This window comes from Dasypus novemcinctus, chromosome 12 (genome assembly GCF_030445035.2).
Source record: "Dasypus novemcinctus isolate mDasNov1 chromosome 12, mDasNov1.1.hap2, whole genome shotgun sequence".
NCBI lineage: Eukaryota > Metazoa > Chordata > Mammalia > Cingulata > Dasypodidae > Dasypus > Dasypus novemcinctus.
This window is the reverse complement of record NC_080684.1, coordinates 86,263,226-86,281,435: the sequence shown is the minus strand read 5'-3', so window position 1 is coordinate 86,281,435 and position 18,210 is coordinate 86,263,226. Positions and strand designations below refer to the sequence as shown.

General features: G+C 34.9%; 1 protein-coding gene across 2 annotated transcripts in view; it reads left to right on the top strand.

The window, feature by feature from the left end:
* WASHC3 (WASH complex subunit 3) overlaps positions 1–18,210 on the top strand; it is a 58,789-nt gene that overhangs the window by 22,003 nt on the left and 18,576 nt on the right. For both annotated transcript variants that reach the window (XM_004446817.5, XM_023585786.3), the window contains exon 6: positions 8,785–8,849. In XM_004446817.5, the coding sequence (XP_004446874.1) occupies positions 8,785–8,849 (65 nt within the window). The remainder of the gene's footprint in view (positions 1–8,784; positions 8,850–18,210) is intronic.

Genomic DNA, 18,210 nt, shown 5'->3' with positions numbered 1-18,210 from the left:
AAGTGCAGCCTGCCCAGAAATGGCACCGCACACACGGAGAGTTGACGCAGCAAGATGACACAACAAAAAGAAACACAGATTCCCGTGCCGCTGACAACAGTAGAAGCAGACAAAAAGAACACACAGCAAATGGACACAGAGAACAGACAACTGGGGTGGGGGGAAAGGGAGAGAAATAAATAAAAATAAATCTTTAAAAAAAAAGAGCAAAGCTTAGCAGAATGGTAGACATGTAAGTAGTTAACTTTGAGTTAGGACAAGTGGAACTCTGATCATTTTCCTACTTCCTCTACTTTCTGTATTATATCAGATGCAAGAAGGTTTGGTTAGAGATTTCCCTTAAAGCAGAAAAACCGTGGCAGTTAGTTTTCAATTGGAAGTCCTTCTAGTGTTACCTATGCTTTGCCATGTCTGGGTATCCAGAGAACCTAAAAGCAGATAATGTTTTGTCATATTTTTGGCAAAGAACTACAAAAATTACTTTTTTTTCTATCAGAGTCCGTGAACTGGTCTCAAAAGAAACCATGTATGAAAATTTATGCCAGTTTTACTGATTGTTTTCCAATCATTTTGGCTGCCTTTTGGACCTTTCCCAAATTGAAAGTTAGGAAGATTACACCAAATTTAATGTTTAAAAGTATTCTTTGTAAATGATATAGCTACCCTTTTGTTCTTTGCTGTTTTATTTTTCTTATATATGATTATTAGAGAGCAGTAAATGATATTAAGTCCTTGTTTTAAATTATTGCTTGACCTCATGTTAATGAAGTTAGATGAAATTAGAAAATTGAAAGGAAGTCATGGGGTGGTGGTTATATGATTGCCAATATCCATTTGGTAATTTTATGTGTGCTCGTCTTGATTCTTATCTATTCCTCATCTGTTCTTCACTGATACAGTTGTTGGCATAATCATACAGCCCAGGATATTTTAATACTGATAGCACATATTTTTTCATTATAACTATCCTTAGATGACATTCAGTAGCCATGAAATCTTTTATTTTATTTTAATAGGTAAGTAAATTGTTTGCATAAACTAGTTGTTTACTCTAACTTTTTATTTTTGGTGCTTGCAGTCTCTGCAAAATATATTTTAGACTGAACTTCAGGAGGGTTTGAAATTTGCAATCATTAAAAAAATAGTCATATACCAACAAGCTGACATACACACATGCCAGTCTCCATTAGAGTTATAGAAGGATATTTGGCTACTGTACACTTGAGTTCTTTGTTTTCTTATAATATATCAGGTAATTTAAAATAAAATGTTAGTTTAAAAAAAATTAGAAACAAGGGAAGTAAGTGAAATATAAGAGAAATGAGAATGCAAAGTAATGTTCTTTTAAAAATAGTTGATAAGGCAATACATGTAGGATGCTAAGTATGTCCAGGCAGTTTTTCTTAAGTGTAAATAATAGTAGAGAATATATTTCCACAGGAATATATATTCATATATATCATATCAAAATATGATATCAAAAATATCATATTTTTGTGCCATTGGCATTATAATTAAAATAATTTACTGTGGAGGATGATTTATCAGAAACAGTCCTTTCAGTCTAATTCTTGACTTCAGTTTATTTTGCTAAGTGCCAGTAAAATTTACTTTGTTTACCTTTAATTCACTAATACCATACCTCTGAGTCCCCCTCCCCATGAAAAGCTAGCAAGCAAAGAGGGGGGACGATTTTTACAGGGTTAGCTTGAGGTAGTTTTGAATTTCATAAGAATTTCCTTTAAATGATACATAAAATGGTAACCAACAAAGACAAGAACATTTGGCAGAAAAAAATTAACTTTAAGCTTCCACATCTTTCATTCCAACTCATTTAAATTCCTTAACTCTTTAGAGTTAAGAGTTAACTTTAGAATTTGTGACAAAAGGAATAAAACTCTCTTTAACGCTCTTAAATTTTTGAAGGTAGATGTTGACAGTTTTTATGCTTGCTGGAATTGTGTGGTAGAGTTGTTTTATCCTGATCTAACTATACTTTTTTAGTTATTGAACTTCCATTTCTCAGTGCCCTTTTATCTTCTTTCCCAGTGACCACCTCTTGCTAGAAACAAGAAGACACCTCACATAAATGTTTCCGAACTGGCGAGGAGGAAATAATAGTCATGTAAATTAAGTAGTTACTTATTTAGATTCTCACCATAACTATAAGTTTGTCTAAGATTGTGACTAAGTAATGGGAAAAAACATAAGAACCAAGAAGCAAATTAGCTTATAAGTGGGAAGCAGTCTTGCCTCAGTAGGGGAAGAAGTGCCTACCTAAAGGTTTCTTACACCATGGATTTGAGGAAGGTACTTTTAGCACCTTCTCAGATAGTGTAAGCATTTATAATGGTGTAGAAAATCCCAGTGCAGAAAATAATTGAAGATACAGCAGCATACTTCATTTGTAAGTTAATTTTTTGGTGATGCTTATTTTATAATTTGGAGAAATGCTAATACATTAATTATATATTTTAAAAAGAAAGTGGATTTCAAGATATTAAATTTTGCTGGGAAAAACTTTTAAATAAATATTGTCTATTCCTCTACCTGACTATATCTACATCTTTTTTTTTTTTAATCTCTCCCCTTCCTTGCCCCTCCCCCAGTTGTCTGCTCTCTGTGTCCATTTGTTATATGTTCTTCTGCGTCCGCTTGTGTTCAGTGGCACCTGGAATCTATGTCTCGTCTCTTGTTGCATCATCTTGCTGTTCAGCTCTCTGTGTGTGCGGCACCATTCCTGGGCAGGCTGCACTTTTTTCATGCTTGGCAGCTTTCCTCATGGGGTGCACTCCTTGCGCGTGGGGCTCCACTGCGTGGGGGACACCCCTACACGGTATGGCACTCCTTGCGTGCAACAGCACTGCGTTTGGACCAGCTCATCACACAGGTCATGAGGCCCTGGGTTTGAACCTTGAACCTTTCATGTGGTAGTCAGACACCCTATCCATTAGGCCAAATCTGCTTCCCTATATCTATGTCTTTGACATTTATCTTAGTACTGTAATTTTTTAAATATCCTCAGACTTAAGTACAATTTACAAAAATTTTTTCAAAATACAATATTCCAACTTTTTTTTAAAAAATTGCTTTTTTGCTAGCCCAAGTTCACAAATGACTTTTGTTCAGTTAGTTGGTTAGACCATGTGCTGATGAGATACTGATATATCAGATACAGGGTCCTTTATTGTAGTTTTGTAACCACATGGCATCCTTAATCCTGGCCATCTCTCTTTAAATGGGTGCCTATGGATCCCAAAAGGCATTGAATGAGAGAATCATAATACATCAGTTCAAACATATTACCAACATTGGAAAATTAATTCAAAAGCATATATTCTATTATTTGAATCAATAGAATTATCTTTACAATTAGTTACTAAGATTTCTATTCTTTATAGCTTTTTCTGCTCTATTTTGAGGTATTTATTTAAATCCTTTTGAATAGGTACGTATAGTAATAAGTAATAAGCTTTAAAAAACTGAACAGGAAGCAGTTTGAACTTATTACACTTATAATTTAGGCAGTGAATTCCAAAATAATTCAGTATAAATTCTTCTAAATTTTTTATTCTTAAATAGTAAAAGTGTAATTAAATTTAGAAAATTCTAATACGTGTTTTCAGAGAACAAATATTATTGAGTGAAATGTATAGCAAAGCTATAATGTAGTTGAAATTTTAATAATGGAGTTCCATTATTAATTAACCTATCAAAGCAAATTTTTTAATGTTAGATCTTGTTTTTCATTATAATGAAGGGAGGAAAGTGGGTCTTCCTCAGGATCAAATTATACTCAAATCAACAAATACTTTAGTAGCTACAAAAGGCGAAGAAAATACTGTGTCCTTTTTTTAGTCATTGAACACCTGATGTTTATCGTGTTACAAGAGTATGTTATCCAGGGGAAAAAGGCAATCACATGGGAAATCAATTCAGTTGTATTTTGAATTGTCTCATGAAAATAGATTCCCTTACTTTTTGAAATAGTTTCTTTAAAGATTTCTTTTCTCAAGCATTTAGGGTAACCTTAGTTCCTATTCCTAAAAAGTGCAGGAGGAACTGCTAACGTGTTTTTATTTTATGAATAAAGTAGCAGGAACAGCCTTACCACCTTACTAGAGCCTTTTAGTCATGGCCCATGGCCCATTTTGTCCTGTGATTTGTTCTGTCATCTTTAATGATGTCTGAAGAGAAAGTGAGAAATACTTTCTCACAGTGAAAATGATCTATTGAGATAATTCTTATAAAAGGAATAATTTACATTAGTTCACTATGTTTAGTTCCAATAAAGATTTGTGAACTTTTTTCTCCACATATATGGGTTCAAATTAACCTTTGGTAGCAACAATATCAGAATTAATATCAGAGTCTAGCATTTTCTAGCTTTACAAATAAAACTTCTGTTTTTGTAGATAGCTATTTTAATTTTACAGTGATTGAGATTTATTTAAGTTCATTTTTGTATGCTTTCACCGAAAGCTTCCACAAGGAAAAAAGATCCTTCAGTATGTGCATTCTTTTATAATATGATTTGTTCACCAAACAATATCTATTATATAGTATATTTCATCTGAAAATTCTATATATAACACCCTATAATATACCCAGTATAACAAAAGAGAATGGGCTTTCACACTGACTAGAATGACTACTGTTTAAAAAACAAAAAATAACCAAAATAATGCAGTATATCTATTAAAAGGTAGGACTATTGAAACTCAGCAAAGAAATAGTTGAATCCTTTTCACTACACTGAAATTTAAATAAAAGCCTGTTTGGGGGCTGCCTTTTTCCAACCTGTAGCATCTTTTCAGTTCCTATGCATTCCCCCTCCCTACAGATGTAAAAGATACTATCTGCCCATCAACTCAATAGAGCCTTTATTGTTGCCCCTGAAGGAGAAAATACTTAATATTTTAATCTTTCATAACTGAACTGTTATGATTCAAGCTCATAAACTGAGAGGAAAATTCTAAAATATAAGGAGGTTTTTTTTATTATTTTTAAAAAGAGTGTCATTTCTCTCTGTTAAAATGAGTGAAAGTTTTTTTCCCCTTCATTTAAAATTTTTAGGAAAATTTCAACTTTGTTTATATAGGGATTTAATAGCTTGGCTCTTATTAACACAAATAACAAATAAATGTAAATTTTGGCAAGCCTATAAATCTCCAAACAGCTTTTGTGACATAATAAATTAGTATTTAACTATTAGTGCTGCCATCATAATTTCATTAGTGTGGCTTCTTTACACACTTTCTCCAGTGACGCAAATACAGACATGATTTTTTGGAACATCAGACTTATGGCTTCCTTCTTGCTGCTTCTTTACTTATGTTGGACAAACTGCCATTATCACTTGCCAAAAAAAATCCCACAGTTCAGTAGACTTCAGTTTTGAGGTCTCTCACGTCTTCCTTAGACCACCAGTAGCTTTGTCCCTTGGAGATCAGAAATTGGACACTTCTTTTTGATGTTTAACAAACCAGACCCTGTTCGTTGACCTCTGAGGAAGAATATAGCAAAACAACAAATTTTCCAAGCAACATCACTGAAAACATAGCAACAAATCCCTTTGGAATGCATCCTTTGGAACAAAGGCCAAATTGTTCTTTGGTATCAAGCTTTATGAAATTTGTATTAAGGTAATGAAAATAGCAATGTCTCTGATAAGATAAGGTTTTATAAGTTATGTGTATTTTCCCTTCTCTATAGCCATATGCAGAAATGTCTGAAGACCTACCAAATTTGGGGCATAATCTTACTCTTGTGTTATAATCAATTCCAAGAAACGAAGATTAAAACAAGGAGCTTATAGATTCTGGCATCTATTATTCTTGTACTATAACCATTTCCATGGAGCTAATGTTAAAATAGGGAGCTTATCTAATTCCACCAACTTACCTGTTCCCTGTTCTTCCCTCCACAGCCACCCCTCCACCCCCACTCCCCTACACACTTTCTTTGCCATATTTTAGGACATTTTTCAAGCCCATCTCTCCTCCCTTCTGTTTTCTCGGCTTTGTAACTTATTTGTATAACCTTTCCAGTGATATCCTGTGGATATGCTAAAGTCAAAATAAATCACATAGTTGAATTTGTAGAAAGGCCTTATACCTTATTAGAAGCTGAGAGGTTTTTTTAAGAGAAGTATGACGTTAACCCTGCTCTTTTACCCTTTTCTGCTTAGCACTTCAGTGTTTTTTTGTGAAATATGCCCAACTAACTTTCCTCCTATTATCCTAAATAGTTGAATAGCCTTTAATTATCAAAAATTAAATTCCCATCCTTGTCATTCTATTTATCTTTCTTCTCTACTATTAAAATTAAATACATTTTACTAATTATTAAGTTAATTTTTAAACGTTTAGTGCAAGTCTTATCTCAAGGTAATATATTTTTTAAGTGATTCTAGTTTTACAATCTCTTACTTCCTTTATTCCAGTTTAAGAATTCTGTTCACATTATGTGCCCCTAAACAAGTAATTGCTTTTTGTCCTTAAACTTCACAAATGGCCCACCATTTTATCTTCCACCTTCTTTGTCTTCCAAACCTACCATATTTCACTTTTCAGAATACCTCAGAGATTGCCCTGTGGAATGGTATTGCTTTCAGGGGCATAATTTTGAAAATTCTATGATAGTGCTATTTATTTTCATCCTTCTATATTTAGATGCATTCAACTATCCATTGTTATCTGAGTCTTATAGAGTACTTTTACTAATTTATAATATAAATCACAACAGTTATAAAGATAAATATATAAATGGGCTTGTAAAAGATAGCCTTGCTTTTGCAACCCTTCATGAGTGAGATTCTTCTGGGTTACCTGTAAATTTGAAAGAAAGCTTTTGCTTTCCAAATCTCCTTTAACCTAACAAGCTGTGAGAGTACTTGTATCTTTTCTCCTCCATGGCCAAAATAAGAAGTTATGGTTGTAGAAGACATCTTATGACTCCTTCTATAGTTGTATTTTTTGGACAGATTTTAAAAAGATAAATAAGAATTAAACGTCATGGTTAATGATCTAAACTTAATTTGGCATGATCTGCAACATTTATATGGAAGATATATAGTCATTAACTTTGAAGTCTTCTCTATTGAATTTTCAATCCATTTGGTTCTCATATCGGCATGTTTGCCTTGATTTAAACTCAGATTTTGTTGGGCGGAATGTAAAATTAAATCAGCATTTTGGGAGAAGGGACTATCTAGGCGAGCATATATTTCTTTAAAAATGTTTGAGAAAAGCCGTGTATGATAGATTAATTTTGTATATATTTCTAAGTCTCTGTGTTTTTCATTTTTAACCAACTCTTAATCCCATCTTCAAGACTCAATTCAAAAAGATCACCTCAGCAAATCATTCCCTGATCCTCGAGCTCAGTCTGCCTTTCCTCCGGTCTCACATTGCCCTCTATGCAGGCCTCTCTTATCAGTTTTACAGCTGTATTATAATCATCTGTGTACACATAAACTGTGCATTCCCTGAGGGCCTGGGCTGATTATCTCGTTATTTTCTCAGCATAAAGCACTGTGCTTCCACAGTGATGTTAAAGATTATGTGAGATTCTGATATCAGAATTTTACTGGTAACTACAGTAAATGTACTGCTTCCCAGTTTCTAAAACTGGAAAACATTCAAGGGTCATTTACAAAAGAAAGCAGAGGAACTTTGGCTGGGTGCCCAGAATCTTCAGGATAAGGCTTTGAGAAATTGGATTGGTATATCAAAGCTCCTAAGGGGCCTCTTCTTTACTCTTCAGTTCAAAACGTAATATCACAACTGGCTTGTAACATGGGAGGACCAAAGGGAAGAGTGTGCAACAGCAATAAGAAGTGATTAGGCTCTTTCCCACGTGGGTTCTGATGCAACTTACCCCTTCTGCCACATGGGATGAAAAGGTACAAAGGAGGGAACCCTCCATGTATACAACCTTTTAAAGACAACGGACCCCACCTACTTTTGAAGGCGATAGAATGAATGACTTCAAATTTAACTATCAGATTTGTATTTCCTCATCCTTGGGATGGTGTGAATACAAGGAGTCAAGAAAGACACTTAATTTTATCTTCTCTCCTTAGAACTTTGAAAATGAAATTTCAGTATTCATTAAATCACTTTTCTAGTAATTTTGTATTTATTTATGACATATCCTTTCCTTTGCTTCAGTTACTATTTTTATGTTCTTAACCTGAACTTTAAAATTCACATGTTCTCAGTGTTATTGCAACTTATAGATTTCTATAATTATCATTACTTAGTGTTTGCATTGGTATACAGAAAATGTATGATATAGTGCCAAGAGGGTTTTTTAATTCTAGTTGACCTTTTGTGCCTGATGTGTCCAAATGGAAGTGGACCATTAATATAGCTATATATAAGAGTATAAAGTGCTGAAATTTTTATTTGAAAAAATATTTCATTAATATTGCTAATTATTCATTGAACCACTCCAGCCAGGGTCTTAGTCATTGAGGTTTTCAGTATTTTCTTTCCTTTAATGCCATAAGAAGAGTCTGAGAATATGACCACTGCTTTCTATGTAGCAGACTTAGTAATAGATAATGAGTTAATTTACACCTATGTGGCATTAGACGTCACTGATTCCATTTATAGTGTAAAACTTCTTATTAGATAATGCAAGTGCTATATATGTACTAATATAAAAATGAAAGAAGAACTATATTAAATAATCCTCTAAAGGTCTTGTTTTGGATTTTATATGGAGATAAAGGAGGCATTGTTAATAATTAAATTATTATCTGTGTCTTTTGCTTAGGGTGTTCCAGTGATGGCAATAAAGAACAAAATGATATCTGAAGGACTAGACCCAGATCTTCTTGAGTAAGTGGTTCTTCTTATAGTATTGCTGCAAATATATTGAATGTGCCAATTACAGTGAAAATATGTCATGCTATGTGTTTGTTTGATTCTTTACAGTGTTTTATGGTTAAGGAAATCATCTCATAAATAGTGTTTCTGCAGTGTTACAAAAAATATATATATTCTGTGCCACTAAACCCAGTCTTTGCAGATTTTAGGAACAGTTTGAAAAGATCAGTAATGAATCTCAAAAGGAGATGAAATTTGATTTTCATCACACAGTGGTGTTTATGAGAGGCAATTCTATTTTTTTTCTGCATGCTACCTTTTTCTTAGCTTCTTTATTACCTTACTGCTTTTCTTTTAAGACCTTTGATCATTAAACAGAGTAAAAGTACTCTAGGTCCACATTAATGGTTATCTTGAAACTAGATACTGGGTTGTGTTAGTTTTATAAAATATTTTTTGAAAATGGTATAAAAACATGGCTCTGATAGTTGACAGTAATTCATTCCTCCAAGCAAACTTGTACATAGTACATAGTATATAGCCAGGATTCTGCATATTTTGATGGATTCTTCAGAATATTCTCTTTTGCACATATCTAGGTACTTGTAAACTGTCTTTCCAGTTTGGGTTTTAGTTCACCTTAATGTATTTAGCTGTATTATCTGGGCATTCATACTATACTATCAGTATACTTTGAATTTTTCTTGGCATTTAGCTTCTCAGAAAAAGGTGTGTGTTTGGGGAGTGAAGCACCATAAATGGTCTGTTTCTTTTATCTTCCAAAATATGAAATTTTTAAAGTCTATAAGAGCAGATTTCTAACATGTCACTACATGTGGTATTTCAACTAATAGCAAACAGTTCAAGTACGATGGCATGGCTTAGTAATTTGAACTAAAACATCACCAGGATGTTTGGCACTTTTTCTGGAAATTTTTTCTGACACACATTTTAAAAGCAAATGGATTGTGACATGTACTTTAATATGAATTAAAAATGTGGGTCCAATCCATTTTGGAATTCATTTAACTTCTGGAAATACACAGTAGACCTTCTATAGTAACAGAGAACTATAGAATCGCCTTTAAAATCATTTGTCTCTTTACTCCCTGTTAAATTCATTTCATCTGCTATGCAGCATAAACCTACTTCATAATCCTTTACTTCATCCACTCTCCACGTTAGGAACTTGGAAGTCATCCTTGACATTGCTGTCTTTCCCAACCCCTTCTATGTTAGTCCCTCTTCTCTCTTTTTCGATCTCTCTCAAATATGAGCATATGCTCCCATATCTATTGGTGTTTAGTTCAGGCCCTCAATCATTTTATTATTTATAGCAGCTTCCTTATTGGTTTCCCTATTCTCTTTCATCCTGTTCACTAGGGTCTGAGTGGATCTATTCATACTTAATTCTTACTTCAAATCTTTCTGATTCTCTGCTACGTTTAGCATTGCATATAAATGTTTTTATCATCAAAAGGCAGTTTCTCTCTCTAGCTTCCTATCTTGCCACTCTCCCACATGTACCTATCTTGTGTCTCCATAGCAGACTACTTGCAGTTCCCTAAATTTATCATTTTCCTATTCTTTTTGTTGTCTTTAAATGTTTTCATTCCTCTGCATGACCCTCCATCATATTGGCCTGACTAATTTCCTCTTCTTTCAAGACTCAATTTAGGTAGCACCACTTTTAGATGTCCAAGGATGACAACTAGGGGGAGACTCTCCAGCACCCCTAATACTCTCTTAACATGTCTCACTTAACAAGTTTGAGGGTATGTCATTGTCTATAAATGTTGGGAAACATTCAATTGAAAGGTTGTGCCAAGTTTTAGGGTAGAATTCCAGTAACAGTTAACGTTGTCTTACAGAAAGGCTGTTCCTCAACCACAGCCTGGAGCCTGTATTCTGGCCCATTACCTCATAAGTACATGCCATTGGTCACCAGGGGCACTGGTGGGAGTGGGGTTGACTCACTGTAACTTATCACCACTACTAGCAAACCAGCTCCAACCACATTCAGCTAAATATGATAATCAACTGCCTTGTTAACTGAAGAATCCTGGCACTTTAGAAAAGATACTTACATAAAAGTTAAGGAGCCTCACTTTAGGAGAAAAATATGAGATAATGAAGAAGAAAATGTGCCATCTGAGGGAAGAGTGTACTTTTATTTAGACTCTTTTGTTTAGAATCTTAGGTACATACTAAGCTTTAGCCAAGAACTTTCTGTAGAGATTGTTCTGTTTTCTTTTTTCTTTTCTCTTTTAAAGTATAAATATACACTTTCTTTTTATTAGCCTTATGTGGTAAGGCACTCACATAACTGTTGGACAAAGTAGTTTAGATCTGTCTGCACTAAGCAAAGAACAAAACTGAGGTTGGTGTAGAAATACTGACCATAAAATACTTCATTTTATGTTGTTACTTCATTGTCATGTGTGTATCAAAATTTGGAAGCTAAGAGTACAGAATTTTAACCTAAAAAAGTTAACGTGATAAGGGGGAAAAGAGCCTGGCAATTTTTCTAAAAAAATAATTATCAAAAAATTGTAGAAAGTCTATAGACCTGAAAAAAATGCCTGATAATTACCAAATAAATAATACTTGTTTGATTACTTCTAAGTGATTGTTTAATTCTTGGAAATAATCCATGGTTTTTTTTTTTTAAATAACGGTTCTTATATATCCAAGAATGAGTCCTATTTAGCTTATAAAAATTAGGTTTCCAGGGAAGCAGCTGTGGCTCAATCAATTGAGCTCCCGTCTACCATATGGGAGGCCCTGGGTTCACAACCCGGGGCCTCCTTGTGAAGGCAGGCTCACCCACATGCCCCAGAGAGCCGCTGGCCTGCAAGTGCTATGGAGTGCTGCCTGGCCCGCAGGCGCCACAGAGTTCTGCCGGCCTGCAGGTGCCACAGAATTCTGCCAGCCCGCGGAGAACCAACTCAGCAAGGTGACACAACAAAAAGGGAGACAAGTAAAAACATAGAAGAGTGTGCAGCGAATGGACACAGAGCAGACAACAAGCAAGCAGCAAGGGGGGGGAATAAAAATACACACATACACACAGAAGAACACACAGTGAATGGACACAGAAGAGCAGACAGCAAACAAGCCACAAGGGTGAGGGGTGTTTCCAGTGCCACTTAAATGAAAAGGTTTGTGAAAGGACACCTTTGTAACTATTGTACTCAAAAGAATTTAAGGAGGCCCACCCCTATCAAAATGACAGAGCGAGACACTCCAGAACTCCATCCTTCTAAAGAAGCTTTGAACAATAAGCAAGAACTGGTAGAAACATCTTTCTCAAAGCTTGAGAAAACAGTTAAGGGACTGCAGTAACAGGGCAAGGGCCAAATCAAGAAAAAAGCTGCTTAACAGTGATAGGATCATCTGACACCCCTGCTGACCTCTCCCTTACTCCCCACTGCCTCTAAGCCAGCCTGCTTTCCCAGTCCAGATCCCTGGTACTAGTTCTGGAGGGAGCAGAGTAACCCTGGTGCACGTACAGGGAGTATATTGTTTGGCCCAATTTGTATGGTAGTGGCCTGAAGGACTCACCATCCCAGAACTTGGCCTGCATGTAGAAGGCAGCTCAAAGAGCTCTCCTACAGAATGCTTTGGAAGAGCAGTAAAGTTTGGCTGCCTGGGGCAAGGAATTGCTGGCTACAGAACATACAGTGCAGTACCCAGGACCATAAGGAAACTATTTCCTGGGGAAAGGGGGCCATTTGGAATCATGTAAATGGGGGAGATTCCTAGGGCTGCATGTGCATGCCCAAGACTAGACACATGATCAGGGAGGCTCCTACACTTTGGCCTGGAGCTATTCTCTAAACTCAGTGTATGAATAAGCCCTGAAGGAGAGCATTTGCAGAGGCCAATCTGCAAAGACTGAGAAAGGTGTTCTCTTTTCTTTCTGTTTTTGGGGGACGGGGGAGGTTTTGTTCTTGTTATGTCCTGGCATTCAAGGAAGGAAAGTTCTTTCATAACACTAGCTGGATACAAGCCTAAGGAAAAAAGGCCTCAGGGTCTATAAATTCCCCCAATAAAACATTAAAATATCAAAATGTCCTGGTTTCAGTAAGAGGTTACAAAATATACAAAGAAACAGGAAGTGCTGGCCCAATGAGAAGAGAGGATTAAAGCATTATAAACCATCAGTGAGGAGGACCATAGCTGGGAAATACCAGACAAAGACTTTAAAAAAATTTTTAAAGGGCCTAATTATGTTCAAAGAGCTAAAGAAAAACATGGATAAAGAGCAAAAGGAAATTTGAAAAACAATAGATGGACACAAAGAATATCACCAGAGAGATGGAAATTATGAAAAGGAATGACACAGTGCTGAGGAGGAGCACAATAACAGAAATTTAAAATTTTCAATAGAGGGGTTCAACAATGATTGTAGCTGGCAAAAGAAAGAATCATTGAACTTGAAGGTAATATAATTGAAATCATCCAGTCTGAGGAGCAGAAGGAAGAAGAAAGAAGGAAAGTGAAGAGAGCCTGAGAAACCTGAGGGACACCATCAAGTGTACTATTATATGCATTGTGGAGTCTGAGAAGAAGAAAGAGAGAAAGGGGCAGAAAGGATATTCAAAGAATTAGTGACTGACAACTTCCCAAACTTAATGAAAGACATGAATATACACATCAAGATGCTCAAAAACTTCAAAAAGGATAAACCAAAATAGACCCCCTCTGCAGCATATTATTATCAAACTTTTGAATGCCAAAGATAAAGAGAGAATACTGAAAGCTGCAAGAGAGAAGCTATATGTCATGTACAAGGGAGCTTCAATTAGAAACCATAGAGGCAAGAAGGTAGTGAGATGACATATTTAAAGTGCTGAAAGCAAAAAACAAAACCAAAAACTACCAGCTAAGAATTCTGTATCCAACAAAACTGTTTTTCAAAAATGAGGGAGAGATTAAGATATTCCCAAATAAATAAAAGCTGAGGGAGTCTGTCACCAATAGCCAAGCCCTATAAAAGATACTAAAGAGAGTTCTGCAGGTTGAAAGGAAAGAACACTAAAGAGTAGATTGAAGCCATGTGAAGAAATAAAGATCTACAGTAAGAGCAATAACTGTGGTAAATATAAATGCCAGTATAGGATCTAAAAGGCAAATGCATAAAATTTAAAGAGAAATCATTGGTTTAGAACTTATGATGTATAAGCATGTAATTTGTGACAAGAATGTCATGAAGGGGAATGGAAAGGTTTAGGAACATAGTTTGTATATACTATTGAAGTTAAATTAGTATCAAAGCAAACAAGATTGTTAAAGATTTAGGATGTAAATTTAAGCTCCATGGTAACTACAAAGAAAATATTGGACAATATGCAAACCTAAAAAGACAGAAATTCAAGTACACTTTGCCACGGATGGGGGAAGGGAATGGGGACAGAGAGGCCGGAGCAGGGAGAATGTGAGTTAGTGCAAAATGGGTGTAGAGTTTGGAGAGATGGAAAAGTCTTAGTAATGGAAGGTGGTGAGGATACCACAAATAGTGAATGTAATTAATCCCATTGAATAATAATATGCTTGGGAGTAGTTGAGATGGTAAATTATGTTGTACATATGTTCCCACAATTTTTAAAACAAGGGAAGAAATAAATAGCAACAAAAAAAGACAGTGACAATTCTTTATCAAAAGCCAACAAATAGAGAAAAATAGTCAAAAGACTTCTATTTCTTCTTGGATCAGTGTAGGTTATTTGTACAGTCCTAGATATTTTTTCCATTTTGTCTAAATTGTCTAATTTTTTGGCATGCAGTTGTTCATATTATCCTTTTTGGTCTCTCTTATTTCTGTAGAGTCAGTAATAATGTCCACATTTTCATTTTTTATTTCATTTATTTGCATCTTCTCTCTTTTTTTGTCATTTTAGCTAAGGTTTTGTAGATTTTGTTAATCATCTCAAAGAACCAACTTTGGTTCCCAAAGAACCAACTTATTATTGAGGATTTACTTATATAAGACAGTAAAACACAAATATGTAAAACACAAATATGGTTGATATTGCATATATAAGGCTGTTTTTAGAAATATAAATACATATATTTTTTTACAAATATAAATAAAATATTTTGTTAATCTTATCAAAGAACCAACTTATGGTTGAGGTTTTACTATCTTTTGTATGACAGTAAAAGCTGATGTAAAACATGAATATGGTTGATATTGCATATATGACTGTTTTTACAAATAGAAATAGAATTATTAGAAGGAAAAAGAATAACAGCTGATATTGCAGGGGAAGCATAGAGACATTAAGAAGTGATGTGTTTTGTTTGTTTATTTTGTTTATTATTATAATTATTGGAATAATTAAAGTGTTCCAAGAATGATTGAAGTGATAAATGCACAAATATGTGATTACACCATATACCATTGATTGTACACTTTGGATGGATTTATGCTTTATTAATATGTAACGATAATATTGATTTGTTAAATAAATTAATAAATAAAGGTAATAGATGATCCTGAGTGGGATCTAACTCTAACAAGGGAAGAAAAAAGGCTTAAAGGGTCTATTGGGACATATGAAAAAAATGGAATATAGACTGTAAGCTTTCTATCTGTGTTTAGTTTCTTGAACTGGTAACTGCAGTTATGATGGATATATAAGTGAATATACTTGTTCTTAGGAAATGTACATGGCAACATTAAGTGTTCCAGGAACATGATGTATACAACCTACAGTCAAGTATTCAGAAAATGGACTGATAGATTACTTAGACCAAGAGATGTACAGATAGATGGGTAGACAAATAAATAGGTTGATAAAATGGTGCGTAGATAGCTAGAATGATAGGGCAAATGTGCCGAAGCATTAAAATTGGTGGATCTGGATATCTCAGAGGATGGGGTATGTTGGCATTCTCTATATGGGGTAGCTGTCCTGTAAGTTTGTAACTGTCCTGTAAATTTTTTATTTCCTATTTTAAAGGTTTTTTTTTTTAAGTTTACGGAGAAATAAAATGGAAACACTGTATTGGTCTTTGTCCAAAAGGTTATTCTGTTTTAGTTTTGCATTCAGAAATATAGAACAGGTAAATCGTGGCTTATAAATTATTTCCATCAATGCCTAGGTATTACCAGTGGAAGGGGAGGTTTCTTCCTCAATTCTCTTCTGTGCTCTTATACTAAGCCCCAGAACTCAGGTTACTATTACTACCTAGTAATTGCTACTTTTACTACTTTAGGATAAATAGACTAGACTCTGGCTCTGCACATCACAAGAGGTAGAATTTATAATGGTTAAGGTTCACTAAGTAATTGGTTAGAGATGGTATGCTTATTTGGATACAGGTTCTGCCCTGCCACTTTCTAGCTGTGTGACCTTGGGTTAGTTATCTAATATCTCTGTGCATCAATATCCTAATCAGTAAAATGGGAAATAGAAGAGTTCACCACTCAGAGAGTTGTTCACATTAAGTAGGATAATAATGTCAGTATTTAGCACAGCTCTGGACCACCAATAAATTTTTAATGAGTGTTAGTTGTGATTTATGAATGTTTTAATGGAAGAATATGTAGAAGTTCTAAACAATGGATTTACAAAGCTTTTAGAACACAACTTGTTTATAATTCCATGGTTGCCTGTACACCACTGTGTTTTCAACAACGACATATTTAAAATACACAAAATAATTATCCTTTTAAATGATACCCTCTTTTTTCTTAAACTGAAAATATATTTTTTTGTCAACTTCTCAGTAAAGAACACTTTCTGAAAATGAAATTCAGTTGGTCACACTCTTAATCTTAGTAGGGAGTGTGATTTACAGTATATTGATCTGGCTAATAAAAGAATGTAAAATTGAGTTCAAGTTACTGTGAAGGCTTTGAACAGAACCAGCTCAGTTGATATTTGTCCTGGAGGTATCCAAAAGACATTTAGATACTTCTCCCATACCTGAAGAGTAATTATTCATGTAATTGCCAGAAATAAAAGTAATCAGTTCGGCCTCCTTATCACTGAGACAAGAGAGACTTTATTTGTGTTAAACAAAGGATAGTGGAAAGCAGGAAAATTTTCTGACTGTAGTAAAGGCAGGTCCAGCACATTTTCCTGTCCTCTAAGGGAATTCCTTTTCCACTAATGATCTAGATTTTATCTACCTTCCAGTACATAACAACATAATGAATTAAAGGATGGATTTTGTTTCGTTTAGAAAAGAGTAGACCTTCATCCCTTACCTGGACAATTCCCAAAATAGATTGTTTTACTGGCTGCATTTTTTTAAAAATTCTTGCCGAGCTGGGTTCTATTTCAGTGTAATTACCTGTCCTTAGCCACTGACTGACAGACACTTGCTAGAAAGTATAGGACAGGAAAAAAATCAATGTCAAAAAGATGTGATTAGTCCAGTGTTGGAAACTGGGACCACAACAAGAGTGAGAGAGGGCATAAAAATATCTGGGAGGTAGTGTTAAAAAACAGTTGTGGGGAAGTGGATGTGGCTTAAGCAATTGGGCTCCTGCCTACCACATGGGAGGTCCTAGGTTCAGTTTGCAGTGCCTCCTGGAAAAGACAAGCAAAACAGCAAGGTGGCACAACAGGTTGGCATGGCGAGCTGATGCAATAAGATCACACAACAAAGAGACACAAAAAGGAAACATAATGAGAGCACAATAAAGGAGGGAGCAGAGGTGGCTCAAGCAATTAAGCACCTCTCTCTCACATAGGAGGTCCCAGGTTCAGTTCCTAGTGCCTCGTAAAGAGAAGATGACACAGCAAATGGACACAGAGAGGAGACATGGAGTGCAGACAATGCGGGGTAGGGGGAGGGGAGTGAATAAATCAATAATATAAATCTTTTTTTAAAAACACAAAAATTGTGATCTCCCAGTGTATCTAGTAAGCAAGAGATATGAGAGCTTCTTGGAGGCAAAGGATCCCAAGATCAGTTGAAGCAGGTCTTAGCTAGGACAGGTGGTTTTCTCTTTCTTTATCATATTAGACACTAAATCCTCTCCATGGTTGCAGGAATGCACTTACCAAGACAAAGGACAGTATATACCTATCTTGATAGGCATTCAGAAGAGAAAAGTATATGGAGTTTGAGTAAGTGTAAAGCTGAAATAAGTCACTAGCTGCTATGTTGAAGTAGAAATTGTTAAATTTTTAACTTCCCCAGAAATCTTAAATAATCATTGCAATCACTGTTCAGGAATTTTATTGTTTTGCTCTTTCAAGATCTCCTATTGCTAATTGCATAGTGTTCTTATAGAACACCACTAATTGACAGTGATGTCATGTAGTACTTTTTTCCTTTTCCCAGGTCTGCTTTCTAATGTTCATAAATGTGTGTACCACTCACAGATATGTTAATATCTTAACAAGTTCTG